The sequence below is a fragment of the Danaus plexippus genome, chromosome 4 (genome assembly GCF_018135715.1).
Source record: "Danaus plexippus chromosome 4, MEX_DaPlex, whole genome shotgun sequence".
Lineage (NCBI taxonomy): Eukaryota > Metazoa > Arthropoda > Insecta > Lepidoptera > Nymphalidae > Danaus > Danaus plexippus.
The window spans coordinates 2,182,065-2,206,006 of record NC_083538.1 but is presented as its reverse complement, the minus strand read 5'-3'; the positions used below and the strand labels follow the sequence as shown (position 1 = coordinate 2,206,006).

Sequence of the window (23,942 nt, the reverse complement as noted above, 5' to 3'; positions counted from 1 at the left end):
AGAGCTTTTTTTATGTTAAAGGTGGTAAACGAACAGACTACAGTGGTGTTGGTGGACAGTAGCTACCGTCGCCTATGGACTTCCGCAACATCTCTGTTGCGGATGCGTTGCCAATCTTGTTTTTTTAGGAATAGGGAAAGGTGGGAAAAAGGGAATGTCAGGAAAAGGTGGGAATAGGGAAAGGGCAACCGGCTCTCTCACTCATCGGACGAAATGCAGCCATTAAAGGCTACTTCACGCCGATCTTTGGGGAGAGGGTGGTACTTTCCCGATCGAGCCAGCCCATGTTCGATCTATAGTTACATGACTACAACTAGGCTCTAACGCCTTCAAAACTAGCTACAGTCATCATCCAATACATCCTTACGAGCCTTCGAATTTATAATTCAAAATTTGTGGACATTATTATTAGAGACATATTTTTGAAATGTAATAGAAATCAAAGGCAATGATTTACAAATAAATACATTGCATAAATTTACCAACATCATTGTTATTATTAAAAACGTGAAAAATGAACCAGAACATTTAGATACAATGCAGCAATGGTCTGTTGTTTGAACTCTGCTTTGAGTAATCAAGTATTTTGAATTTGGAATCAATATGGGTAACCATTTTGATGACATATACAGAAACATTGGTAAAGTCGCTACTCATTGAATAGTTTGCTACCAAACGAAAATGGTGAAAAAATATATTGTACTCACATTTTGTTAGTGATTCATTAACAAAGTGCCAGTTGGTCCTCAACTTATTTTTATAACCACATCCTATCCTTTACAAAGAGACTTTTGAATATTATTGAATTTGTAAAGCATTTATTTGTATCCATGCAACCAAAAATATGACAATTACTTTCAGATTCTGTTTGTTTTTGAAAACAACAACAACTGCAGACAGCAACATGTCACATGTTACATGTCAACATTATTTTTATTCTATAACACACCCATATCATACTGTCATGATGCACTGATGAAAAAATTACCAGCATTAGTTCGTTAAAACATGCGTTAAAAAAATTTATTTAATAGCTTGAATAACTCCACTTTGTTAAACATAAGATGACAAAACACCTAACTATCGGTAGAAGAAAGCTGCTGTAAACTTTCATATATATAATTACATTCCCAGTTAATTAAAAGTTTAATAAAAGTTGCTTCAAAATCTTATCATAATGACAAAATCTAAATAGGCTTAAAGTTGAGAAACGATAATTAGGGTCAAAACTTTTTTTTTAATTATTTGTTAATTATTCAAATTAAAAATATTAATAGCGTTATATGTAACGTACACTTTAATAAGTAACTAAAACTAACTAACTAAAATACATAAATCACTTATAACCAATCGCAAGGAAAAATAAACAGCATGGTCCAGCAATACAAACATTTTATTCCTACTTTAACAAATTCAAAATAATAAAATCTCAAAGTCGTTACGAAGTTCTTAATACTATAAGCTTTCTTCTTTGTCCACCAAGAAGCAAGAAAAAGCGAAAGTTTGATTGCGTTTAGATTATTATTCTTCAAAAAAGTTAACGCATTAGGGGAATGCTGTTTTAACTAACGACGTCTAACAATTTGGCTCTAAATTATGACTTTAGCAGATTAATAATATATATGTAATATATATTCTAAATATAGTTGAATAAATTTACGTAGTGAATAAATACCTGAAAAGCATTCTACTATACGCAAGTAATTAAACAACCAGTTAAAAGTGTAAGTAATAGAAATTTCAATATTTCTAGCACTTCTATAAAATTAATCATTAACATTTTTTCTAATCGAATAATTCGTAAAAAATAACCGTCTCCGCAAATATAGGTAAAGATATATATATATTTGAACACCAAACCCACAATCGATATTTTTATTTTAGTTCACTCCTTTCCTATAAAATATTAGATAAATCAAATATTATAATGTTGGCCATTTAAAACGCTGAACGGCTATAAGACTTTTATTTCTATCATAAATTATATTAATTGTATTTGCAAGGGTTAACGACGACAAGGGTGGGAATTGTGGCAGTCATTAGGAATGTTGATAAATGGGGAAACGTTGTCTATAAGAAATTTTAAGAACATTATCATGCCTTTTTGTTTCATTATAGTGACGGATGTACTTATGTTTAAAATGACAGTTAATAATTTGGTCAAATTTAATCCACCGGAAGATAAACTTAATTAATTCCAAGATTCCCACAACTTCAGCTCTCACTTCGTATTGTTATCAGCTTTTTATAGTAATTTAAACTTTTAACATATTTTACAAACAATTTTTAGTTTTCAGCTCTTATGAACTCAATATAAGTTGTCATTTGTGAAAAATACTGTACTAAAATGAGTTCTTAATGAAACGTCTACCGTCGCGGTCTTATCTATTTTATGTTGTTCGATAAAAGTTCAAGCATAACTTATTCTAAAACCAGTATGCATAATATGTGAAATGATGGGAATAAAATAAATATAATGTTAGTGGTTCTAATACTTACTTTTTGTACTCAAACTCATTGCTTATTCTGATTCAGTCTTTGATGTTCATAAGTAACTAAGACAGATTTAAAGGAACAATACCAGTCATATCACAGTACACGTATTTTGGAAATGCAACCCGAAATGCATATTATATCACAAAACTAAAGAGAAATACTATAATAATTTTTCCTTCTCCCGAGATCACTGTTGCTGAAGAGTAATCGAAACTTCGGTGATACGTAGTTAAAATATTGTAAAACGCGGAGTAAATCCGAATATATTAGTTTAATTTAAACACTATAATCTATTATATTTCATATATTAGGAAGGGATAAGAAAATAACTGCAATTTGCATTTAACTTCAAAATTTTAAAGGTCCAAAGTAAATATTGAATTTGTGTTAATTAAGAGCATGAAATGCAAATGACATTCTGAATTGACTTTGCTATTTTAGTACACCAAGTTAAAAGTTTTACGTGGAAATACTAGAATATATGTATATAAATATTTAGAATCAGATTTCACTTTAACACAAAACTGTTTATAGTATAATTTTAAAATGATGTTTTAGTAAATTAACTGAAGCGAAGCTTGTGTATTTTTTAAATGAAATGTTAATTATTCCTATAACAAAATGACCTAAAAGCTAGCTTAAAAACTCAGTCAGTAATAGTAAAATTTAAATAAATCTGACGTTCTCGAATCTTTCCTATTTTCTAGGTTGTTTTCTCATCCTAAATAATAATAACGATAATAAAAAACTACAAGTGTAATCTTTACATGATATCGAATACATTAATATAATTGAGTATATAATTAACAAAGTACATATATTTCAGTTACAGTCAAAAAGCTGACATCTTTTATTCTCAATAAAAACTATTTGAGGATATTCAAAACAGTTTGACAACTGGGGATACGAATACTGGTTCTGTAGTTCACAGAAAATTGTATAGATGTCGCTAACGTAAGAAATTGAAACGTTAACATGAAAAGCTATTAGAATATTTGTATATTCAATAAATTATAAGCAATTTTTTGTGTCTTATTGTTGGCAATAAATAACAAACATATTGCCTGGGATAGATTTCCTTATTCGGGTTAGTAGGACAGTTTATAACAATGGTAGTAATTTTTACGTATTCGAAATTATTTTAAGGGACAACCGAGAAACCTAATAAAATTTCTCCAAATGTTTTAAAAATGCTTATTACAATTTTATATTAGGATATCGTATAAGATATATTACAAATATTAATATCAAGTATCAAGGGCCCAAGTATACAAATATCAAGGGCCCTAAATTTAATTCACTTGAGAGGGGTATTAATGTTGTAATTAATGTTGCAAAAATTATATTTTTACACATAATAATTAGCGGTCATGGTTATTTTAGCTTTAGGAACGGAACCCTAAAGTCAATATTATATTGTGATAAATTTTTCACCTACCTATATAAATTTGTTTCTTGTAAAAAATAAACTAATTGATTAATTAATATTTACATTATATAAGAGGTTTCCAATATATTTACACTAATTGTAATCTAGACTTATAATTGTATTTACATAAATAAGAAAAGAGTCCGTAGTTTTTCGGTTTTATTTACTAGCTTCTTTGAAGTTTGAATTTAAGGCATAATAATCAGGAGAGATTTTTAATTTAATCACGTTATATTGTCCTACGTAATATTTGCGACATCATAGAATATGGTTTACTTCTCATGTACAAATAATAAATAAGTTATGTGGAATGAAAAGTATATTAACAAAAGAAATTTAATTAAATAAATTCAGTCCATAATGTCGATAACACGGTTTTCTTACTCAGGGACGTTTTCGCATTCGATTGAAAAGAATTTAAACACAGATCATTTCAGTGAGCTATATTGGAGTTAGGTATCATTTAAAACGTTTGTTAAAAACATATTGGTATGAAATCTTTTAAAGAGAACCGTTTTATGGATTTTTTTGTAAGGAAAAGTAGTAACAGACATACAAATTCAAAACTTGTAAGCCTACTGTATAGTAAAAAATAAACTTTCATACATTTTAATGTATTGAATCAATTTTATTGAATATTTGATATTATAAACCGCTAGAGATAAAATAAGTAGGCGTTGTTGTACTAAAACTATTAACAAGTGATAATATATTCTGACCTCCCTGAAAATAGTTTCTGGGTTTCATTATTCATGAAAAATCAATGATGGGGCGTATCATATCATTACATCTCTTGCATTCTCTTCTGTCTCTCTCCGAAATAGTGTTTAAACGATCTGTTAGAGGCTGGTTCGAGTGCAATAGCAGTATAGCGTTGACGAATACATTTAACATTTGTATCTTCGTTTCAATACCATTACCAAATCGCATTGAGCTCTACCAGACAAAGAAATCGATATGCAACTATAAATACGGTACAGGTCTAACGCAATCTGAATGTGAAGGTATAAATATAAAATAATTAAAAATATAAACAGTCCTTGCTTATTAAAATTCGGAATAAAGCGGTGATATCTTTATAATTCATAACTTTTTTCTTATAATAAAATATATTTTGTTTGAATCATTTTCAAATAAAAAGTTTATTGGAAAAGAAAATCCACCGGCAAGCGGTGTCATTTAGTATTAATTACAAATAATGCATTAATAACACTAGCATAGAACTAAAAATAAGGGTATGTGTCTATAATTTCAGATATATAACTAGGTACTAATAAGGAAAATAGCCACAAAAATAATATTTGAATAACAATTAACAATTCATTGTCATACTATAAATCTAGTCGTTAAGGAAGCCAACCCTGAGTAAAAGTTCGTTTGCAAATTGACATGATTTCAGAATACACCTGCGGCGTTTGTTTTAACGGCGCATGCGTTAAAACATTGATTTTTTTGAGGATGCCACATAAGCCCATTCCGCTGGTGATAATCAACCGGTGAGTACATTATCATTGAAAATAGTACCCGGATTATTAAAGTCAGACTAAAGAAAAGTGCATGTACCTTGCCGTGGCGTTGATTATAATTATAGCGAGTTTGGTCAGGCTGCAAGTAAGTCGGATTTTGAATTATTGGATTCTTATTTATCCTTACAACACAATTTCTACTCTGTGTAAGTAAACGTTTAGTGAGAAATATGTAGCTTCCTATTATTTATTTTTATATTTCCAAAAAATGCAGCCTTCGCCAAACCTTTGCTTTTGCCACTTTCCAAATGATAATTTTATTTTACCTTCTTATTTTATTTTTTTTCTAACTTAAGGTTCGTTATGTATACTATTTATATACATTAATTTTCTTTTATATTCATCCTAGCACAATAAGATATTGTTTCACGTTTAAATCTTTGTTTATTGCACATATCTGTAATACTCTTCAATTGCGATTTTCGATACTTCTATTTCATATAATATAATTTAATTTACAACGGATATAATGATTGTGACAAACTGATAAAATTGTCTGCCAAGAAGTGTGCAACAGGCTGAGACTGCGCAGTGGGGACATAGACTTATTGTGATAATACTTTGTAACGGCAAAAACATAAATAGATTGTTTCGTTTATTAGATTCATAGGAAGTTTTTTCCTTATCATATGATTTTCTTTTGATTTAACTAAAAAATATTTGGATTTTTTTATTAAATCATAAAAAAACGAATCATGTTGCATTCGACATATAGTAAAACAACATGGTTGCAAGACCTGCGCGATGCACTCCAAAGTATTGATGTTTTCGGCTAACCTTTGACCTTCATCGTCCTTCATTTATACTTAGTTCAAGATGTATAACTTATAACGGAACAGTATTTTATTAACTTTCTTTGTTTGGTTGTATATTATCCATTGAATAATATATAACATACATTGTTCGTCATTATATGTCAACTACTTCTTTGATGTATGTATCTCATTTTCAATTGACATTACACACATCTCCATGACTCTTTTTTGGACAAAATATTAAAATAATAACGATAAATAGCGTTCCAGAAATTATTTCGTGTTAGAAATAAAGCAAATGTTTTAAGTATCGTTAGAATATTGAAATATTTGCGAATTTATTTCTATGGTCATTTCGATTTCAACCACAAAAACAATAAATGGTCCATGTAATCAGAAAAGGGTAAAAGGAATTGTGATGGGGCGAGGACTGGTAGACATTTCCAGTACGCAAGTACCAATGCATCGATGCAACCATAAATCAATACGATGTTTGCCGATTTTAGAGCGAGACCGAAATAGGGTAAAAGCTTGGGATATGTTTTAAATTAGATGTGGTGTATATAAGTAGTTATATTACTATGCCTTTTTTTAAAACGAGAGATTAGTTTGATTATATTTGTAATTAAAACTACCATATTTTTTAATAACAAATATATGAGACATTAATTAATTCGCGATTTTATGGTAAAATATACAGTTTTATGTATTCAAAGAATAATCATTCATGATGACATACAATTTTGTTCGCTTATATTGTGCATGGCCGCCCTATTAATCATAGTGGAATAAAATACAACTTACTATAAAACTACGGATGTAATCAGTCATAAACGCTTTTGATTAAATCGTCTTAACTCGTTGTTATTACGACTAAAATTATTTTTAGGAAAATACTCTCGTATTTGGCGTGGATACCCTCATTACCAACATGGTCTAAGTGCTTTTTTGATAATGTTTGTAGGAGTATCGAGCACTTCGCCCCCGCGACAGATTACATCATAATGATGGAGCAACTCAACCAACATTCATTATTGAAATTTGATTTGACGGCTTAAATATGAAGTACTTAATATCTAAATATAAATATGATATATCATTTTATATTTTCAATACTTCATATAGTATATTATAAAAAATTTCTTTAAGAATATATTTTGATACATTAAAAAATATATATTTTTCAATATAGATTGAAGAGTTCATTATAGCATAATAAAAAAATAACAAAATCCATTCGAAATATTTTCAGTCATGATTACAGCAATAAAACATTAAAATTCAACTAAAAATAGTAGTACAATGTTGACAACGATGGTTGTGAAGGCGGAGGACGCGCCGCCCACGACCGGCGCCCGCGCAGGTTGCCTCGCTGTTACTACAGAGCACTTATTGTCAGACGCTTTATTAACGAACTGTATTTAAAGCGTTTATTTATACCATGATTCTTCCGATCTCATAATTTTCTAATTAAAGCCTACAACATTTTAAAATCAGCATTTAGATTGACAATAATTTTATTTTAAAAGTCAACCAAATTGTGTTTTCAAATTAATTATACGGATTCTTTGGATGTGTTACTCTGTGATCGTAGAAAGTTTGAATGAGCTCGTGAATGGACAGCGTCGTGCGATCGCTTAGCTTACAAACAGGTATCTTATCATTAGTAGACCCTCATGGACTTAAATGACATTGGCAATACTTAGAGGAACACAACAACTTAAAACACAAACCGTTAACTCCTCACAGTGTTCGATTAGGTATATAATAATTAATTTTTTAACAAAAGACCGTAGCCGCGTTTCATAAAAATAAACATTGAAATTCTAATTAACGTGATGCAATAATAATTTAAATGTCAACATTTCAAAGAAGCCGCACACAAACGCCAAAACATTAGATAGCATCTTAATCGCAACACCCACGTTTGATACACAATAGATTCTATAATTTTTTTTTACAAATAAAAACACCTCGATCTGGTATGTCATGGAAAACAAAATGATTGATTTACGTCAATTGTTAAGCATAAAAAGTAACAATCATTTTGTATGAGTAATGCATTTTTTCAACGATGAGGACGTTTTGATTTAGGAGGTCAATGTTGTTGCTAACTCAAAAGTTTATGTTTAGATAATTTTTAACAAAAAAATATTATAAAACAATAGCTCAAGTTGCAATTCCACAATAATAAATCGAATATGAAAATACTTATAACCAGAACTCCAATAAATAAAATTAATTCTATGATGTCTCAGATCCGCAATGGGCGTTCCAAAAATGCTGGTTATGGCAATAAGCATCGTAGGGGCGATGGCGTTTATCCCCCATGGTTCTATTGGGGTAAAGGTAACGTAAAGTAATAATAGTTTTATTAATCTCTTCTCTAACTTTCTTTAGTTACTTGGGGTTAGCTCAAATTTTCTATGCGACCATATTTCATGAGTTTTTGGCTAATTTCTACAGCTAATCGTCTGAATGATTCTAACACTCGTTGGAAGTGCTAAATATAAAATTCCACAATAGTTACAAATAACATTTTATTAATAATACGATCAAAACAATACATTTTTTTTCGACACTGTGTCGTTTGACCGTAGCAAAATATTATTCTCAGGAGCATATGCTGACCGAAGCATTGCTTCGTGAGGTTGTTGAGCGCATGGGTAAAGACTTCAACGACGCAGCCTCAACGTATCTTGATTTTCCAAATGACAGACATCTTTCCTTAATGTCCCGAGCTAATAAGGAAGTGGAGCACGAACAACTGGACTACGATTCTTTAATTGATGGTAATCCTAACCCCAGCCTCCGCGATCAAGAATACTTGCAGCACAGGTAATATTTAATACATAAAATATAGGTTAACAAAGCGCAATTCAAGCAAAACTTTTTACAAATTTTGTGCCTATGATGGCTATTTGGTAATTTGATTTGATTTTTGTTTAGTTCGTTATGGGGTCATCAATATGTTACTGGAGGTGCTGGGGAAGGTGAACAGCGTCTCCAGCCATCAGGTCTAGTGGCAAATCGACAACTTATAAAAACCGATGCAGTCTTACCCGCATACTGTAACCCTCCTAATCCGTGTCCCGTCGGTTATAACGGTAGGTTATTCCATAGATAGATAAAGATTGCATGTCATGAATATGATATTATTATCTCCTAAATTAATACAACTTAAACTAAACCATGACCTCTATTGTAGAAGATCAAGGTTGCATCAATGACTTTGAGAACACCGCTGCTTTTAGCCGCGAATATCAGCTCTCTCAGCGTTGCATGTGCGACGGTGAACACATGTTTAGCTGTCCTCCAGAGAATCCCTCAGATCTTGATTTGCGTTTTCCTGATCACCACAAAAATTTGGTGGCCAAAAAATACAAGGAAGATGTAAGATGTTCTTTGATTACTCTTTCCGGTTTTTTAAAATCATATTTTAATGTTAACTTCAAAGTTTTAATAACGATTATAATTTTAGGTGGAAAACCCGTATCTTCAGGGCGAACGCCTTCCCATAGCAGCCAAAAAGGGTTTCGATGTTCACGTTTACTAAGCATAACCTATACTTGCATTCTCTTATTACATTTAAAGGTATCTTAAAGATAATATAAACATATAAAAACGTAATCTCTTATCATCTTGACATTGCAACCTCATAATGAAGGTTCGGTTTGGTATTCGATTGTTATGGTAATGTTAAACATCTCAGAGGTCGAACACTTTATGATATTGTTAATACTTATAATTGTTTCAGAGGATCAGATTTTTTTAAGTTATTATTTTTTAAATAATTTTTTTTATCTTATCTACAGGAAACAAATTTTTTTCGATGGTTTTTAAAAAACGCTTAAATTGAAGCTGTGAAATGCGTTTAGATGTAAAGATATTGTTTGTCTCTCGTTAGAGGTAAGTTGTACATTGAAAAACTTAAGTGTCAGCGACCAAACACATGAACGCGAGTAGTAATTAATATTTAATATTTGCGGGAGTAAATAGCAAAACCATGTATAGGACATCTTAATATGACCCCGTTATAGTTGATAAAGCTTTAGATAGGGCCATTTAATTTAAGACATATTTTTTCTATTTTAATACGTTATTAAAATTTATTTTTATAAAAACCAATGTGCTTTGTGGTAGTTTCATAGTTCAGGTAGACATGTAGAATTTTTATTTAATTGTAAGAATCTTACTTATTGAAGAATATTTTTAGTACATACACATATATATCTATATATAAATATTGTATTGGTATATACGTACTTGTTTTGTACATTCAGAAAATGGCGGAGCGTCTCGAAATACTTAAACGTTCAACAAATGTATGACTTCTTAATGTATAAAATTACGATAATTAAAAAAAAAACAAAATTCTTAAAGATAAATAGTATTTTTGCTTTGTTTCTTGGCTTAAGAGCAGTAAGTACATTTCGTTTTATATTTCTTATATATATGTTCACTGAATATTTTATACATGAAATAATTAAAACAAAAAGTTTTTTCTTACTATCAAATTAATAATATCTTACTGTTACTAAATGTGAACTCATATATATCATTATTTTAATAAATAATAAAATAAAAAAAAAAAACATACAAAAACCTAAACAAAAACTGTATTTAAACAAGTTTATTATATTTATAGTATTAAAATTTTTAAGGAGAATAATTACGGTGAATAGGAAATTGAATAACAGTAAAGACAAGAAAACCTCATAGCTCTATAATTAGATAAATGTAAGTTGACATATATAGTGATACATACAATGTTGCTGAAAGAGAAATCAGTACATACACAATTATCAAAATAGTCCCAAAGGTCTTCCTTAGGTCGGATAATGAAATTTATATGTATATAATTAAAACTGTTAATATTTTACTTGTATTAATTTTAAATGCATCTTATTATACTGGAAACGTTAATCAAATGTAACGTTTAATAAATTTAAGTTTAAAAAACCACTCTTCTCATTTGACAAATTGTATAAAATGTGAAATTCACAACAATACCGATAAAAATTTTGGCTTACAACTATCTTTAAAGTAAATATTATAGTACATATAATGTTTAAATTTTATAAATATTTTTTTTTCTTTAGTCATAATATACATATATAGTATAAAGTATAACAAAATATGCTCTACAATATTGTGATATGTCGCTAAGATTAGCTTAGATAGTGTACATTGAAAGTCGAAGTATGAAAAATTCTAGTCAAAAACGTAGTGTGTACATATTTAGTCTAGTAGATTTTTAAGTATTATAATAAGGTGATAGTCGATATAAAAACGTGTTCGTTTCCGTCGCGCGGCCATGATAATTTACAAAATCTAAATGCTATCTACATTAATTCTACTCCTAATTTAAAATATAATTTTCACAGAAGAAAAACGTAACTATAAAAACCCTAAAGAAATTAAATGTTATATGAAACAAATTACAATCTAAGAATGACACAATATATCTCGTCTCATACTTTTGTTTAGAACTCAAAGAAAACTGGATAACTTAATCCCAAAAAAAAAAAAAAAAAATTTTCCATCACTTAATAATTTCGAGTATTTTTTCGTCATACAATTAGATTATTTCAAATTATTTTATTTTGGTTTAAGTTATTTAATACATATTAAGAATATTTAAATATAATTTCAAATGTTAATCTCGTGTATTGGTTAGTTGAATTGTAATTTAATCCAACATCAAATAAAAAAACATATGAAAACATTAACAATATTATAGATTCGAATCAAAAGAAAAAACAAATATGAAATTTTTATCGAAATCTATAAGAAATAAAAAAATATTTTTAGCTCACATTATTGTTAAGTCAGAGTCACCTAGTTCCTAGGCCAAAAGGAAAAGTTTCTTAAAATATAAATTAAATACTTCAACAGATAACAGCCATTCGTTTATTTATTATTATATTTGTTTCGTAAATTAAATGCGCATATATAAATAAAATGGAAAATAAAAACTATTAATGATTTAAATCTATATCCGCTTCGCCACAATCACTGAAATTTCATTTAATTAATTTTGTTTCGATTGTAAATATCGTATATTATATGCGAATATAAGATAGAAACTATATCATGTGAAAAGAAAAAGACAGGAATACAAACATCTTTTGAAAATGAAAACAAAAGTAACATTCATATTTCAACGCCTATTCAAAAGATATCAATAATTCTAAATTCAAATCGTTTCAGACGTCAAAATTCTGTTTTTGACAGTTTTTTTATGATTTCTGGCGTACTTTTTTGGCACAAACATGATATCATAAAATCTACTGGAAATTAAACGACTAATTAATTAACCACAATACCTCGATCCAACAACAAAATATTTATAGTATTTGTAAGAAAGTAATATTAATATATAGAACAATACATTAAGATTTTTCTAGCCACATGTAATTTTTTTTTTTACACTCGACTGAAATTTTACAAATTTCAAATTCATATCTCTTACTTAACTTTTAATCTAATACTTTTTCTCTTATTTGTAAAATTTTGTTTATATATGTAACTGTTATGTGAAAATTGTATGTTGTTAAAGAAAAATCATTTACACGTGGCAAGAAAATGAATATATTTTTGTAAAAAAAAAAAAATTATAATAAAGAAAATAAAGATAAAAATTGTACATACATGAATAATTAATTGTACACGTAGGTTACTTGAAAAGCGCACGAGGCTCATCTAAGCTGGAGCTAGATCTTTAAATACTCTTACAAGAGAGTGCTAAGTTTTTTGTAATATGTAGTTATAGTCACATTGTAAAAAGCGTGAGATATAGCAACTCTTGAAAAGGCTAACAAAAAGCTAGATACCAAAGAAATTTTAGTTTGCGAGGGTTGAATGACCAAAAGTATATCTCTTATACAATATTAATATAACATTTCATAACTATTCAGTTAACAAAATATCGTTCATAATATATTTTGTTTCATTTTTAAAACGTAACTTTTAAAGTTTAAAAGTGTTAGTTTGTGTTTATGACCTTTTTAAAAACTTATTTAAGCCTTATCGCGCCCTGTATATTTTCATGTAATCTAATTTATTAAGTAATTATTAACCCTATAAATAATTTTGTGTAGGTTTCGCATGAAAACGAAAATTTGTGAATTAGTCTGTTGTCAATTTTATTTCAAATTTCAATAAGGGCTGTATTTTTGTCAGATGTGTCTTTCATCCCTCGTGTTTTAGATAAATCTTTATCGTTAATCTATATAATAAGGATTCCTACAAAATGGCGGGATAATTAGGGAAGATTGGAATACTAGATGTTTAAATTAAACTTAATTAAAGAATATTTTTATAATATAGTAAGTACGGTATTGTATATTATTGTAAAATAAGACAAGCTTGTAGTTGCAGAATTATTTTTATATTTGGGACACAAACATTTTTTATTTGTTATTTATTAGTCGCAAGGATATTTTTTCCATTTATTTCGTTAGGTTATTTTTATAACTATGTAAAATATTGATTATTGCTATGGATGCTTAGTGGAGAATCGTAGAATATTCTAAAATATCTAGCTCAGGGAGTATTAAACACCCAGGGACAAACCTCCTAATAATCAAGACTAATAAAGATTGCCTATGCCCGAATAGCGTAAAAAAACATTTTATACATTTCAACCAGGCTATTGAAAGATAAAAAGTATCTTTTCGTGATCAAATTTAACTTTTCTGTTGGTTATTTTTTTATATCTGAAAACCCGTATTGTTCTGTTCCTTTAAAGATATATGATAATTATATATAAACTGAAGAACATGTTTTCTTTATGAGTTAACATGTTAATGTAAACTAATTAAGCATATTAAGAAAATGTACAAATAATATAGACATACAATGACAAGTGAATTATGAAGTTTAAGAAAAACCTGGGCTTCGGCTTGCTGTACATAAATATAAGGATATATCTGTCTTAGTGCCGTAGCAGTAAAACTTTTTTACGTTATCAATTAATTTACACTGATTTATTTACAGTATTTTTTTCACTTTATCTTCAATATATTTTTAATGGGCTATTTATTTAATTTCTTTAAGTTTTTCTATGCCACTATACGTTTAGACCTATTACTAGTAAATGCTTTTCAACGGTTTAATATACATATAATTTTTCATTATTTATTAGTCGTACCAATAAAATTAAGAATAAAAATCTAAGTTTAAATTGTAGGTTGCGTTAATCAGTCAGAGCCAATGTAAATATAAAAAAATCTCTTAATTTTATCGTATGGTTTTTTTAAATAAGATAATATTAAAAATGGAAAAAATATACTTTTATGTTAGAATCATGTAAAAAGATATATATTTATTCCGATCGTGGCTTTTTAAATGTTATTCATGTATAAATAAACGTAGAAGAGTAGAGGATTGTACAATTATTTGATGTGACTACCGCAGGCAAAATAACTTATAAGGAAAGCCTGGGCTGCGGCTTACAGTGCATAGACTTAAGTTTATTTAAGGTTAAATTTTACGCAATTTTATGAAATTCTTATAATTACTTGTAATTTTTGCATCATTTAGATTCAGTTATCATTAGATTCGTTTTCAACTAATCATAAAGTGTTGATATTCATTGTTTGTGAGTTAAGATGGCAAAGTTCGGAGGTATGTCAATGAGGTTGCAATGTCACTAATTTTCAATTTCTATTCAAATTAAACCTATATTCGGTGTAAGTGTTATTTTATTTAATCACCTACGCTCTAATTAACTAAAGTAATTTAATGTTTCGTATCTCAATAGACTGTACAACAGTAACTAATTTTAATTCCTTATGCGATACAACATGGAAAAATAAAGTTGTAATAGTGAACAATTTTACTGTACCATAACATACTGTACATACATTTTTTGTAACGTTTATTGACCAAGACATTACTAGTTCGTATTTTTTTTTGAATAAGCGTATTGCATTTTATCGGTTGAGATTTCGATAGAACAGTCACCGCTTTGTCTCTTCATACATATATAAGTAGAAAAAAAGCGATACGATTGACCCTAAATATTTTATTTCTCATACCGTCTCACACAATCTTAACACACTCTTTAGCACCTATTTTATTCTGTGATGATTGTGGAGACAAGAATTGCGGCGCCTTAGAAAAGTTTTCGAAAAACCACCGCCATTTAAATAAAAAAAAACTAAAATAATATTACATCTCTCAGCTAAAACTTGTATAATTGCGCATTAAAGCCTCTAGGGCTCAAATGTTAAAGCCATTCTGAATCTTTCTAAAGCGGGGCGATAGAATATCTTTGTTATCGTCACGAAGCATCAAAACAAGAATTTTCTATTTTGTTACAGAATATGCACCTTAACGTCTTTATAAATTAAACTAATAGTTATAAGTATCTCATAGATATAATCAACAATTAAAACAATTATTAAGGCACATGAATAATGTTTTTTTTTCGACATTACACATAAAATAATTCCGGTCAGAAAAATATCCATACAGTCGTTTGAAAATGAGGGAAATAGGTCTAAACACTAAAAAAAAATTCGCAATACATTGTCTATATGAAGTTCATTAACAAAGAAGTATTAATTATGGTAATACACTTTTAGAAGAATTACTCAAGAGGATGGTCGGAGAATAGCTACACTCGAGTTTGAAAAAAAGATTAAGTCTAAGAAAATTCTTTATTACACATATCTTTTTGTTTTATGAAAAATCGATCCATGATAATACCAGTGGCTGTTAATAACAAATAACGAGATTTAATTTCGGCAAGAAGACATTTTACATTGAACAAAATAAAAAATTAAGTCCCTTATTTTTTGAGAAACATTACAAAAGGTATAAAAGATAGATCCACATTTTTTTTAATAATTGTCTCATTAATTTTTTTTCAATTGTTACAATATTTCATTATTTAGGGTCATATAACACATAAAAATAATTTGTATACGTATCCATACATATATAAAATATAAATATTAATATGTACATATTTTGTACTACATTGAACTTAAATGTAGTAGTTAAAATATAAATTTAGTTTTATAATATCTATGTATTAAAGAATATATATTTTTACTACAGACATTTTTTTTATATTAAACATAATATGTAAAACTCATACAATCCGAACATTTTAAGGTTAAAATAAATGGGTAAAGGTTTACTTAGTGATATCTTTATCAAGATACACTCATCAAACATCTCGAAAGAGAACAATATATAAATTATTATTAAATAAACAAATGCAAATATGCCTGGAGAGCAAACAGAGATCATTCAATTAATATTTTTATACATTTATTTGTATGAACGTTACATTTACAAAGTTGAATGTTCGCTTTTTGCAAACTATACATTTTAATAAGCGTATTTTTATGATATTAGATACTTAAAATAAATAAAGTAATCCTGCTGAGTAGAGTTCAATAGCACAAATACATCTACGTCTAATATCACATTTACTCTCTGGAGTAACATAACGTGTAGGTTTAGTTGAACTACGCATTTAATTACGAAAGTAACACAGATTTTTCCACCGTTCCCCTCAAATTAATTTTGAAATGACCTCAATGTCACCAGTCACCAATTTTATATGAATTAATCAGTGTCACTACAGTCAATTAAAGCTCCAACTTCACTTGCAGCTAATGCCGCTCTATTACAAAGTTATAACGAACATTCTGCATCACATTACGTCATTTCTATTGACGTATGAGAGCACGCGATCTGAATATGTTTAACAGTCCGCTTCGTGCTTGCACTATCATGCGAGTAATAATGAATTCATAATCAGAACACAAGGATACAATATCATTACAGCGCCCTAACCACACCATGTTTTTGCTTTTCCGATCTCTTCGTTACATATGCACTAGGCACAAACCTCGGATCCGAATCACCAATAGATCCAGACGGATTATCCGCCTCTGTACGGAGGGTCTGTCGTCGAACCCGTATCAGTTTACACCCACTGGAAGACACTTGCACTGTTTGATTTTTTGTAAGCGCTTGCGTCTAAATGGAGGATTTTGTCCAGGGCAGCGAAGCGTAACAGTAATCCAGGTAAACTTTTTTGGTTTGCAAAATGAACAAGATTTAAACGCAGGTGGAGGTCGTTCGTCGTTTCCTTCGCGACGCCGTGGCCCTTTTGGAATATAAAACGAATTACATTGCCCGTAACAAAAATTATTAATCACTGTCGCCTGTAAACATCCTGGCTCCCGAATTTTTTGAATTAACTGCTCGGTTTTACACCAATCTTCTTTAAGATATTCTTTTTTCGTTACGAGTAATGCGTTTTTCGAAGACCGGAGTATATTTCGAAATGCAGCTCCTTTTGGTACCTCTGTTGATTCCTCTTGGTCAGGGACAGAAACAACCATTGTCTCAGAGCTGCCTTCACCAAGTTCGTTTCTTTGAACAAAAGTTGAAGGAGCCGTCGCTTCCTCGGCGCGTTGTCGAGACGCAATTAGCCTTTGTACTTGTTCTGTATCGATAATATCCAAAATTGAATCAGTAGGCGTAAAAGGCCTTTTGCTTCCAACACCACAACTTATATTGCCAGCAGCCAAAATCACCGCAACAACGAGCCAGATGCATCTTTTCAAAAAGCTCTCCATCTAAAATAAAATGTATACATATGCTATAAATAAAAATAAAACTTAAAAGGTTCTCAGAGAGGTCGTCGTAGGTAGACGATAACTTACGTTGTAATGAGAGACAAGAGGCAACAAATCGTAGGCAGTAGTGCGTCGGTGAAGTCCGCTACTAGTGAGCAACGCGTTATGCGTGTGCACAGGACCGGCCGGCGAAGCGGTAATGAGCGTGAGCGCCCCTCAATGGACCACCTCTCAATGAACAAGATGACTCACGCACCGCGCCTCCACCACAGAACCGTTACTACAAGCAATTATCACAGACGTGACACTCTGAGCAAATGTTTTGGATTATGGTATGTTTTAATCTGTTGGCTTAAAAATTATATACTTTAATTCCGACATAAAAACGAACATCTGTTTGTAAATAATATTATCCTAAGTTGCCCGACAAAGATTAGAGAATGTTTCTTAAAACTGATAAGAGCACTAAGGGCTTTTGTTTTTTGTATGTAATCCATAAAAAAGTACTACGAAAGTAAGATAAGCAAGCTTCCAAACAAAATAAACTGTTAACAGAAATTAACCCTTGACGTTCAATAAATTTTGTATTAAGGTAATAAATGAGCTTTTTAAATGCGAGCAACGACTAAGTATAAATCATAAATAGATCTACCTTATATTCTTTGACAGGGAAGTCGGTGATATTTTCTCACCTATCGCCAGGCGCCAAACAAGCCAATGTTTTGTCACAGGCGCCGGCGCAGATGCCTTACTGATCTCAAAACTACGTTTCCGCCCATCTGCTTCCCACAATGCCCATAGAAACTGGGCATCCGGAGCCTTCTGCGAAACGTAGGTTGTATGTGGGTGAAACTTAACCGCTTTTTAAACTATTCATGTAATAAGTTAATTTATATACTTAAATTATAGCATTCATGCTCGTTTAAATAACAAACAATTGTATATTATTTATTCACAGTTTTAATCAAATTATAAACAAATAATAATTCAAATATAAATCACAAATTCTGAAATACCTATACCTATATACAAAATATGATTTATCTGATTTGATTGTCGTTTATCAATACTATGGTACAATAACGCTACGAAATACATATCTTGTATGACTACATGACAATTAACAGTGCAAACGAAAACTAACAATAAGAAGTATTTGCATTGTAAAATCAAAGTGCCGAACGTGACAGGATACAAACTAAAATATTTTACGGTGTTTCAACTAACGCAAGTATTCAACCAAGGAAGTTCTTTGAAAAGGCTTTTTATTGAGGCGCTTAAGATACATCGGAATTTCATTCATCAACCTCCATTCATTATAGTTTTGTCCACCCTAAAAAAAAATCAATGCGACCCTTGGAGGCGTACCGTCTACTAAACCTATTCAAACAGGATGTTTTTGGGATTCCATAAAATTTTTAAAGTATCTTCAAATAAATTTAACAAATTCTTCAATATTCTTAGCACTGTGTAGTATGTTTTGCTTTTCATAAACTTATAAGACAATGTGTTTGCTTACTAATTAAAAAGAACTCTGTCGTAATACGAATTTAGTGAAGTAAAATTATGTGAAAATTTATTTACCAAAAAAAAAATTTTTATGTAAAACATGCAACAGTTAAACTTGTTAATAGTACTAATGTAGCGAAATATTTATTCCGCAGGCAGCATAAGTTGTTCTGCATGAATTTCTGTGTATACATTAGATAACTCTGTACAATACAAGATATATAATGTCTATTGAAATGTGATTTAAAATAAATTAAATATTTAGCACATGTAGAGGCTACAAATCTTATTAGTTTTAAGCATACTACAGTGCACTTGGTCTCATTTAACTATTATTATATAATATACGCATATTAATCGTACAGAAATGTCTTCAGGATATTCTTACCTTTAAGTTTTCTGATAACATCCTGTACAAATCGGTATGTGACCACTGACTAATATAATTTAACAAAATACACATAAACCGACACTTCTAGGAAACGATTACAAAGTGTACCCGTCTGATATTGAGTTAAGCTTATTTGGAATTTAGGTATTAATACGTTATAGGTTAAACTATTCAAAAAATCATAAATAATTATTAAATACACTCGTTATGATACTTTTAATAAGTCGCAATATAATGTAATAAACGAAATAGAAGTTTATCCCAAACTGTCACCAATAATAATATTGAAACTTTCAATTGATTTAAAGAATATTTTTATAAGAAACAAGGAGAAAATATTTATAAACAATACGTACACGTATTTCGTTTAAGCAATTCATTTTAAATTTAAATTTATTTCACTATTATTATAACGAACATTGCAATAAATTTGCCACTTGCCTTTTGCTATTTCAAACGACTGAATGTAATAATTCCATGTATATAAACTTCATTCTCATAACCTCACTTCCTGTGTATAAAAATTAAAAAAATGCTTTCCATAAACATTCAAAGTGTTCTTTTAATTTACCTTCACATCACAAAAAAATTGTCATCCACTTTAAAAATATCGTTATATCATATCACACATGTTTTCCATTAATTTGAAAAAAAAAAAAAGATTTATATCTTTTGTTATAATCGAATATTATTCTTTAATAAGTGATATAAAACTGTAAAGCATGCACTTGCATAAACTCCACAAACGGTTCATATTTATTTTGATTCGTCATTGTCACTCGTCAATTTGTACGTAAAACGCGTCCGTCAGGCGCCAGCATTGTGTAATGTGTTATAATACTAGAGATAACACATGGATATGTTCCATATTTTGTAATAATAATATTATATGAATGTTTTTTGTTTGTCTCTAATTGCTGGTTAAGCTACGTGTAATAATTGATAGTTACGTATATGTTTAAATCATAAAATTTTAATTTTAATTCTGTTTGCAATACTTGTAATGTAAGGTATGAATACTTCATAACAAAATTAATTATATTATTTTATACAAACTATATCATATACACTATGGGTCAAGTAACTTTAATCACAATCGCTGTGATCGTCGAAGTACCTCACCGGCGCCGGCGTAGTGCCCGCATAATGCCAACCCACAAAAAAAATACAGCCAGCAAGGAGCCGAATTAATAAATCGAAATTCCGCATATTTATTCCTAACAAATAACAATTTAGTTACAGCTGTCAGATATTTGTATAGATTGGAAACTTTTATATTTACCCATTTAACCTTGAATGCAGCGTCAAATACCTGGCTTAATACGACCAGATTATAAATCAAAATGGTGGACCCTAACAACTCATGACATAAAATCCTTTATATTCACACGAATGGGAATAAAAAAATATGACATTCTATAGCTGCAACCGAAGCTCTACGCTTCGAATTTCATTACAGGATTAAACATTTTTGGTTTCTTTACACATATCCACCAATTAAAAAACGCAATGGGATTGACAAAAAAATTTATTTCACATAAGAGCTTTGAACACTTCTTGGAATTGAATGATAATATAAAATATTAACTATATTGCTATCATTATTTAAGAATAAAAGTGAGAAGTAAGAAATATACAAGTCGAAAAGCTTATAAGGAAACATAATGGTGTTTATAATTAATGTCATTATTGAAACTTAAAATAAAATGTACATAGATAACAATTATTTTCATCGCAGACGATGTAAACTTTATATCTTTCAAATTGGCGTGCCTAATCCGTATGTGTGTTCGTGTTTATCAAAGTATCCATTTAATTGGCGTTATATTCACACGTTACCAAAAATAAACCACTATACTAGCAAAGTAAGAACCAACTGACCTTATGTCTAGACGTGTCTGATACGCACATCATGTGAATTCAATACAATTTTTAATAACGTGCATCACACGATTTACGATGTAGCTGTCAATAACTGATTCAATTTGCGAATATTTATATACCTTAGATAATATGAATGGGCTTTACACAAATTCTATTAAGACTATTATTTTCATGGCTCGTAGTTACTAATAAAATTAGTTTCAATACGTTTGGGATTGACACAAAAAGGAAAGAAAATATTATAGTCAATATTGTATCAATACAATAAAATTATGTCAGTATCGAAAACACTAAAGATGTTTTATTGAACTCAGCTTCTCTAGACCACAATTAATATATATAATGCTTTATATATGTAGATATTGATGTTGTTTGTGAAATTTTACTCTGAATTACCCAGAGGTTGGAAATTGAACAGATTTATGTTTATACAAATGCTTTTAAATATAGAAAATATATAGGTATAGCAAATGTTTGACAGTTACTTTTGTGTGGGGTTATTTTACGTCAGAAAAAAAAACTGAACTTTCTATTCCGACAACTCGTAAGACGCCAGGATACAACAAGGACAATAATCGATAGACTGAACAATTAAGCTGAGGTCAAGTTAGGTTAATACTAAGAAATGTGTGGTATAATTTATCTGTATATCAGATATCGTTAAGTAATTATAATTTTAAAATCAGCCCACGGAACCTAGTAAATATTCTGTTAAAACAAACACTTTTTTCATATTGAATATCTAATTCTAAGGAACAGTCTAATAACAGGTGCCTGGAAAAGAAAATTATTAAATGGTTTTTGAATTGAAAACTCTTTGACTGCTTGAAGACTAAAGACATGAAAATTAAGTAATAAGTATAGATTATATTATTTATATACAAAAAAGAAAAGTAGCTGTTAATGCGGCTTTACAGAAAATACAACCCGTGTTAAAAAAATATTCTTGTGAAAAGAAATTTTTAATGTAAAGTAGGTAAATTCTCTATGATTATAATATTTGAAAAATAAAAATGAGCTTAAAGGAGAAGCTAGTCATTGGAAACAAATTTTGTGGGAGTTGTTGTTTTACATAGTCATTTAATTTCTTTATAAACCTCTTATTTCTTATCCCTTGTAGACTAACATCCATACAGAATCCCGATTAACGGCTGATCTTTATTGTCGTACACTATTTCTCGCTTTCTATACCATATTTTGATTGAGATTATCATTATTTTGGATAAGAGATCTATTTCTAAATTGATATAATATAAAATATAAAATCTTTTATTTTTCACTATTGACTAGGAAGAAATTCTATGATTTTTTTAATATATTCTTTGAATCGTTTTAAAAATCGACTTCTCTCTTAGTAATTAGATTATTTTGTAGTACTTGACTAGATTCAGGTATATATTTTGCATTTATTAAGTAAACTTACGATTCGGTACTTCAAAATTTTTCAGTGAGTAAATAGCTATTCCAAGAGACACAGCTCTGTTATTTGATTATTTAATAGATTTATAAAAATATTGATTTTCCTTCTCATTCTTTAAGCCATATTCATGATTTTAATTATTCTTCCTTCAACACTCATTATTCACTCTGACGCATACTCTCTTAATACTTCCAATATTGACAACATTCGGATATGGGGTGGTGACGTCACCAATAATTGCATATTGTGCCACTATGGACCCACCACTGTGTAATTAAAACTGTCACAAAAACATTATGACGCAAGTATTTAAAGCGACATCTTAGTGTAAGCGTAAAACGTATAATTTTATATATGTATGTGTCTAGACTGAATGTAATGCTATTTACAATTTATTCAATATTAAAACAAAATTCATCACAATTCAAATGCATAACTAGCCTTAATATGCTTAGGTAATATTTATTTTAATTATAACAATTGCTCCGAAGATAGAATAATGACGTAAGTATTAATAGTACATTGTGCCGTGGACGGTCGTGATGAAATAATGGAGTGGTAATTAAAACTGTCACGGATTCAGCCGTGGTCATTTTTGTGTATAATTACTTCTATGACCGTATAAATATTATTTTTATTTAGTTATATATTTACTCATGTTCTCATTGAACACAATAAAAGTATTAGAAGTGCAGCACAATAAGAAGGAAGAAACAGTTATCGTCTAAGCGATTACTTCCTGGCAATACTTTGAATTAGACATAATATGAATAAGTTTAGAATAAAATGCGGTGGTGTATAACTTAATTTAAGAATATAAATAATAACAAATAAAGACTCAAGAGACAGGGAAAAATGAAAATTGGGCAAAGATCAAACATAATTTAACAAAAGCAACAATAAAATCTAATGTTAGCAGTCTG

At 29.4% G+C, this 23,942-nt stretch overlaps 3 protein-coding genes across 5 annotated transcripts; 2 read left to right on the top strand and 1 right to left on the bottom strand.

Annotated features, from left to right (window-relative positions):
- Positions 1 to 5,388: 5,388 nt before the first annotated feature.
- Positions 5,389 to 14,906, top strand: LOC116768589 (neuroendocrine protein 7B2). 3 transcript variants are annotated; one of them, XM_061524709.1, is made up of 6 exons: positions 5,389 to 5,421; positions 8,465 to 8,555; positions 8,824 to 9,044; positions 9,156 to 9,313; positions 9,415 to 9,599; positions 9,688 to 14,906. In XM_061524709.1, the coding sequence occupies exons 2-6, from the start codon at positions 8,472 to 8,474 to the stop codon at positions 9,760 to 9,762; spliced, it is 723 nt and encodes a 240-aa protein (XP_061380693.1). In that variant the 5' UTR covers positions 5,389 to 5,421; positions 8,465 to 8,471; the 3' UTR covers positions 9,763 to 14,906. The 3 variants fall into 3 exon arrangements, with proteins under 3 accessions (XP_061380693.1, XP_032515225.2, XP_061380687.1); XM_032659334.2 differs by having other exon boundaries at positions 5,408 to 5,536; XM_061524703.1 differs by having other exon boundaries at positions 5,408 to 5,597.
- An 833-nt stretch (positions 14,907 to 15,739) lies between these two features.
- LOC116768497 (gremlin-2-like) lies at positions 15,740 to 18,049 on the bottom strand. Its single transcript, XM_032659231.2, has 2 exons — positions 17,903 to 18,049; positions 15,740 to 17,815 (listed from the first exon to the last, which is right to left on the bottom strand). The coding sequence occupies exon 2, from the start codon at positions 17,813 to 17,815 to the stop codon at positions 17,153 to 17,155; it is 663 nt and encodes a 220-aa protein (XP_032515122.2). The 5' UTR covers positions 17,903 to 18,049; the 3' UTR covers positions 15,740 to 17,152.
- On the top strand, positions 17,809 to 19,023 carry LOC133319580 (uncharacterized). The gene is made up of 2 exons (XM_061524717.1): positions 17,809 to 18,147; positions 18,485 to 19,023. The coding sequence occupies exons 1-2, from the start codon at positions 17,909 to 17,911 to the stop codon at positions 18,648 to 18,650; spliced, it is 405 nt and encodes a 134-aa protein (XP_061380701.1). The 5' UTR covers positions 17,809 to 17,908; the 3' UTR covers positions 18,651 to 19,023.
- The last annotated feature ends 4,919 nt before the right edge of the window (positions 19,024 to 23,942 follow it).

Coding starts and splice junctions, on each gene's coding strand:
- LOC116768589 (XM_061524709.1), top strand. CDS start 8,472: ATGGGCGTTCCAAAAATGCTGGTTATGGCAATAAGCATCGTAGGGGCG. Junction 9,045..9,155: donor CAAGAATACTTGCAGCACAG/GTAATATTTAAT, acceptor ATTTTTGTTTAG/TTCGTTATGGGGTCATCAAT. Junction 9,600..9,687: donor CCAAAAAATACAAGGAAGAT/GTAAGATGTTCT, acceptor TTATAATTTTAG/GTGGAAAACCCGTATCTTCA.
- LOC133319580 (XM_061524717.1), top strand. CDS start 17,909: ATGAGAGACAAGAGGCAACAAATCGTAGGCAGTAGTGCGTCGGTGAAG. Junction 18,148..18,484: donor AGCAAATGTTTTGGATTATG/GTATGTTTTAAT, acceptor ATTCTTTGACAG/GGAAGTCGGTGATATTTTCT.
- LOC116768497 (XM_032659231.2), bottom strand. CDS start 17,815: ATGGAGAGCTTTTTGAAAAGATGCATCTGGCTCGTTGTTGCGGTGATT.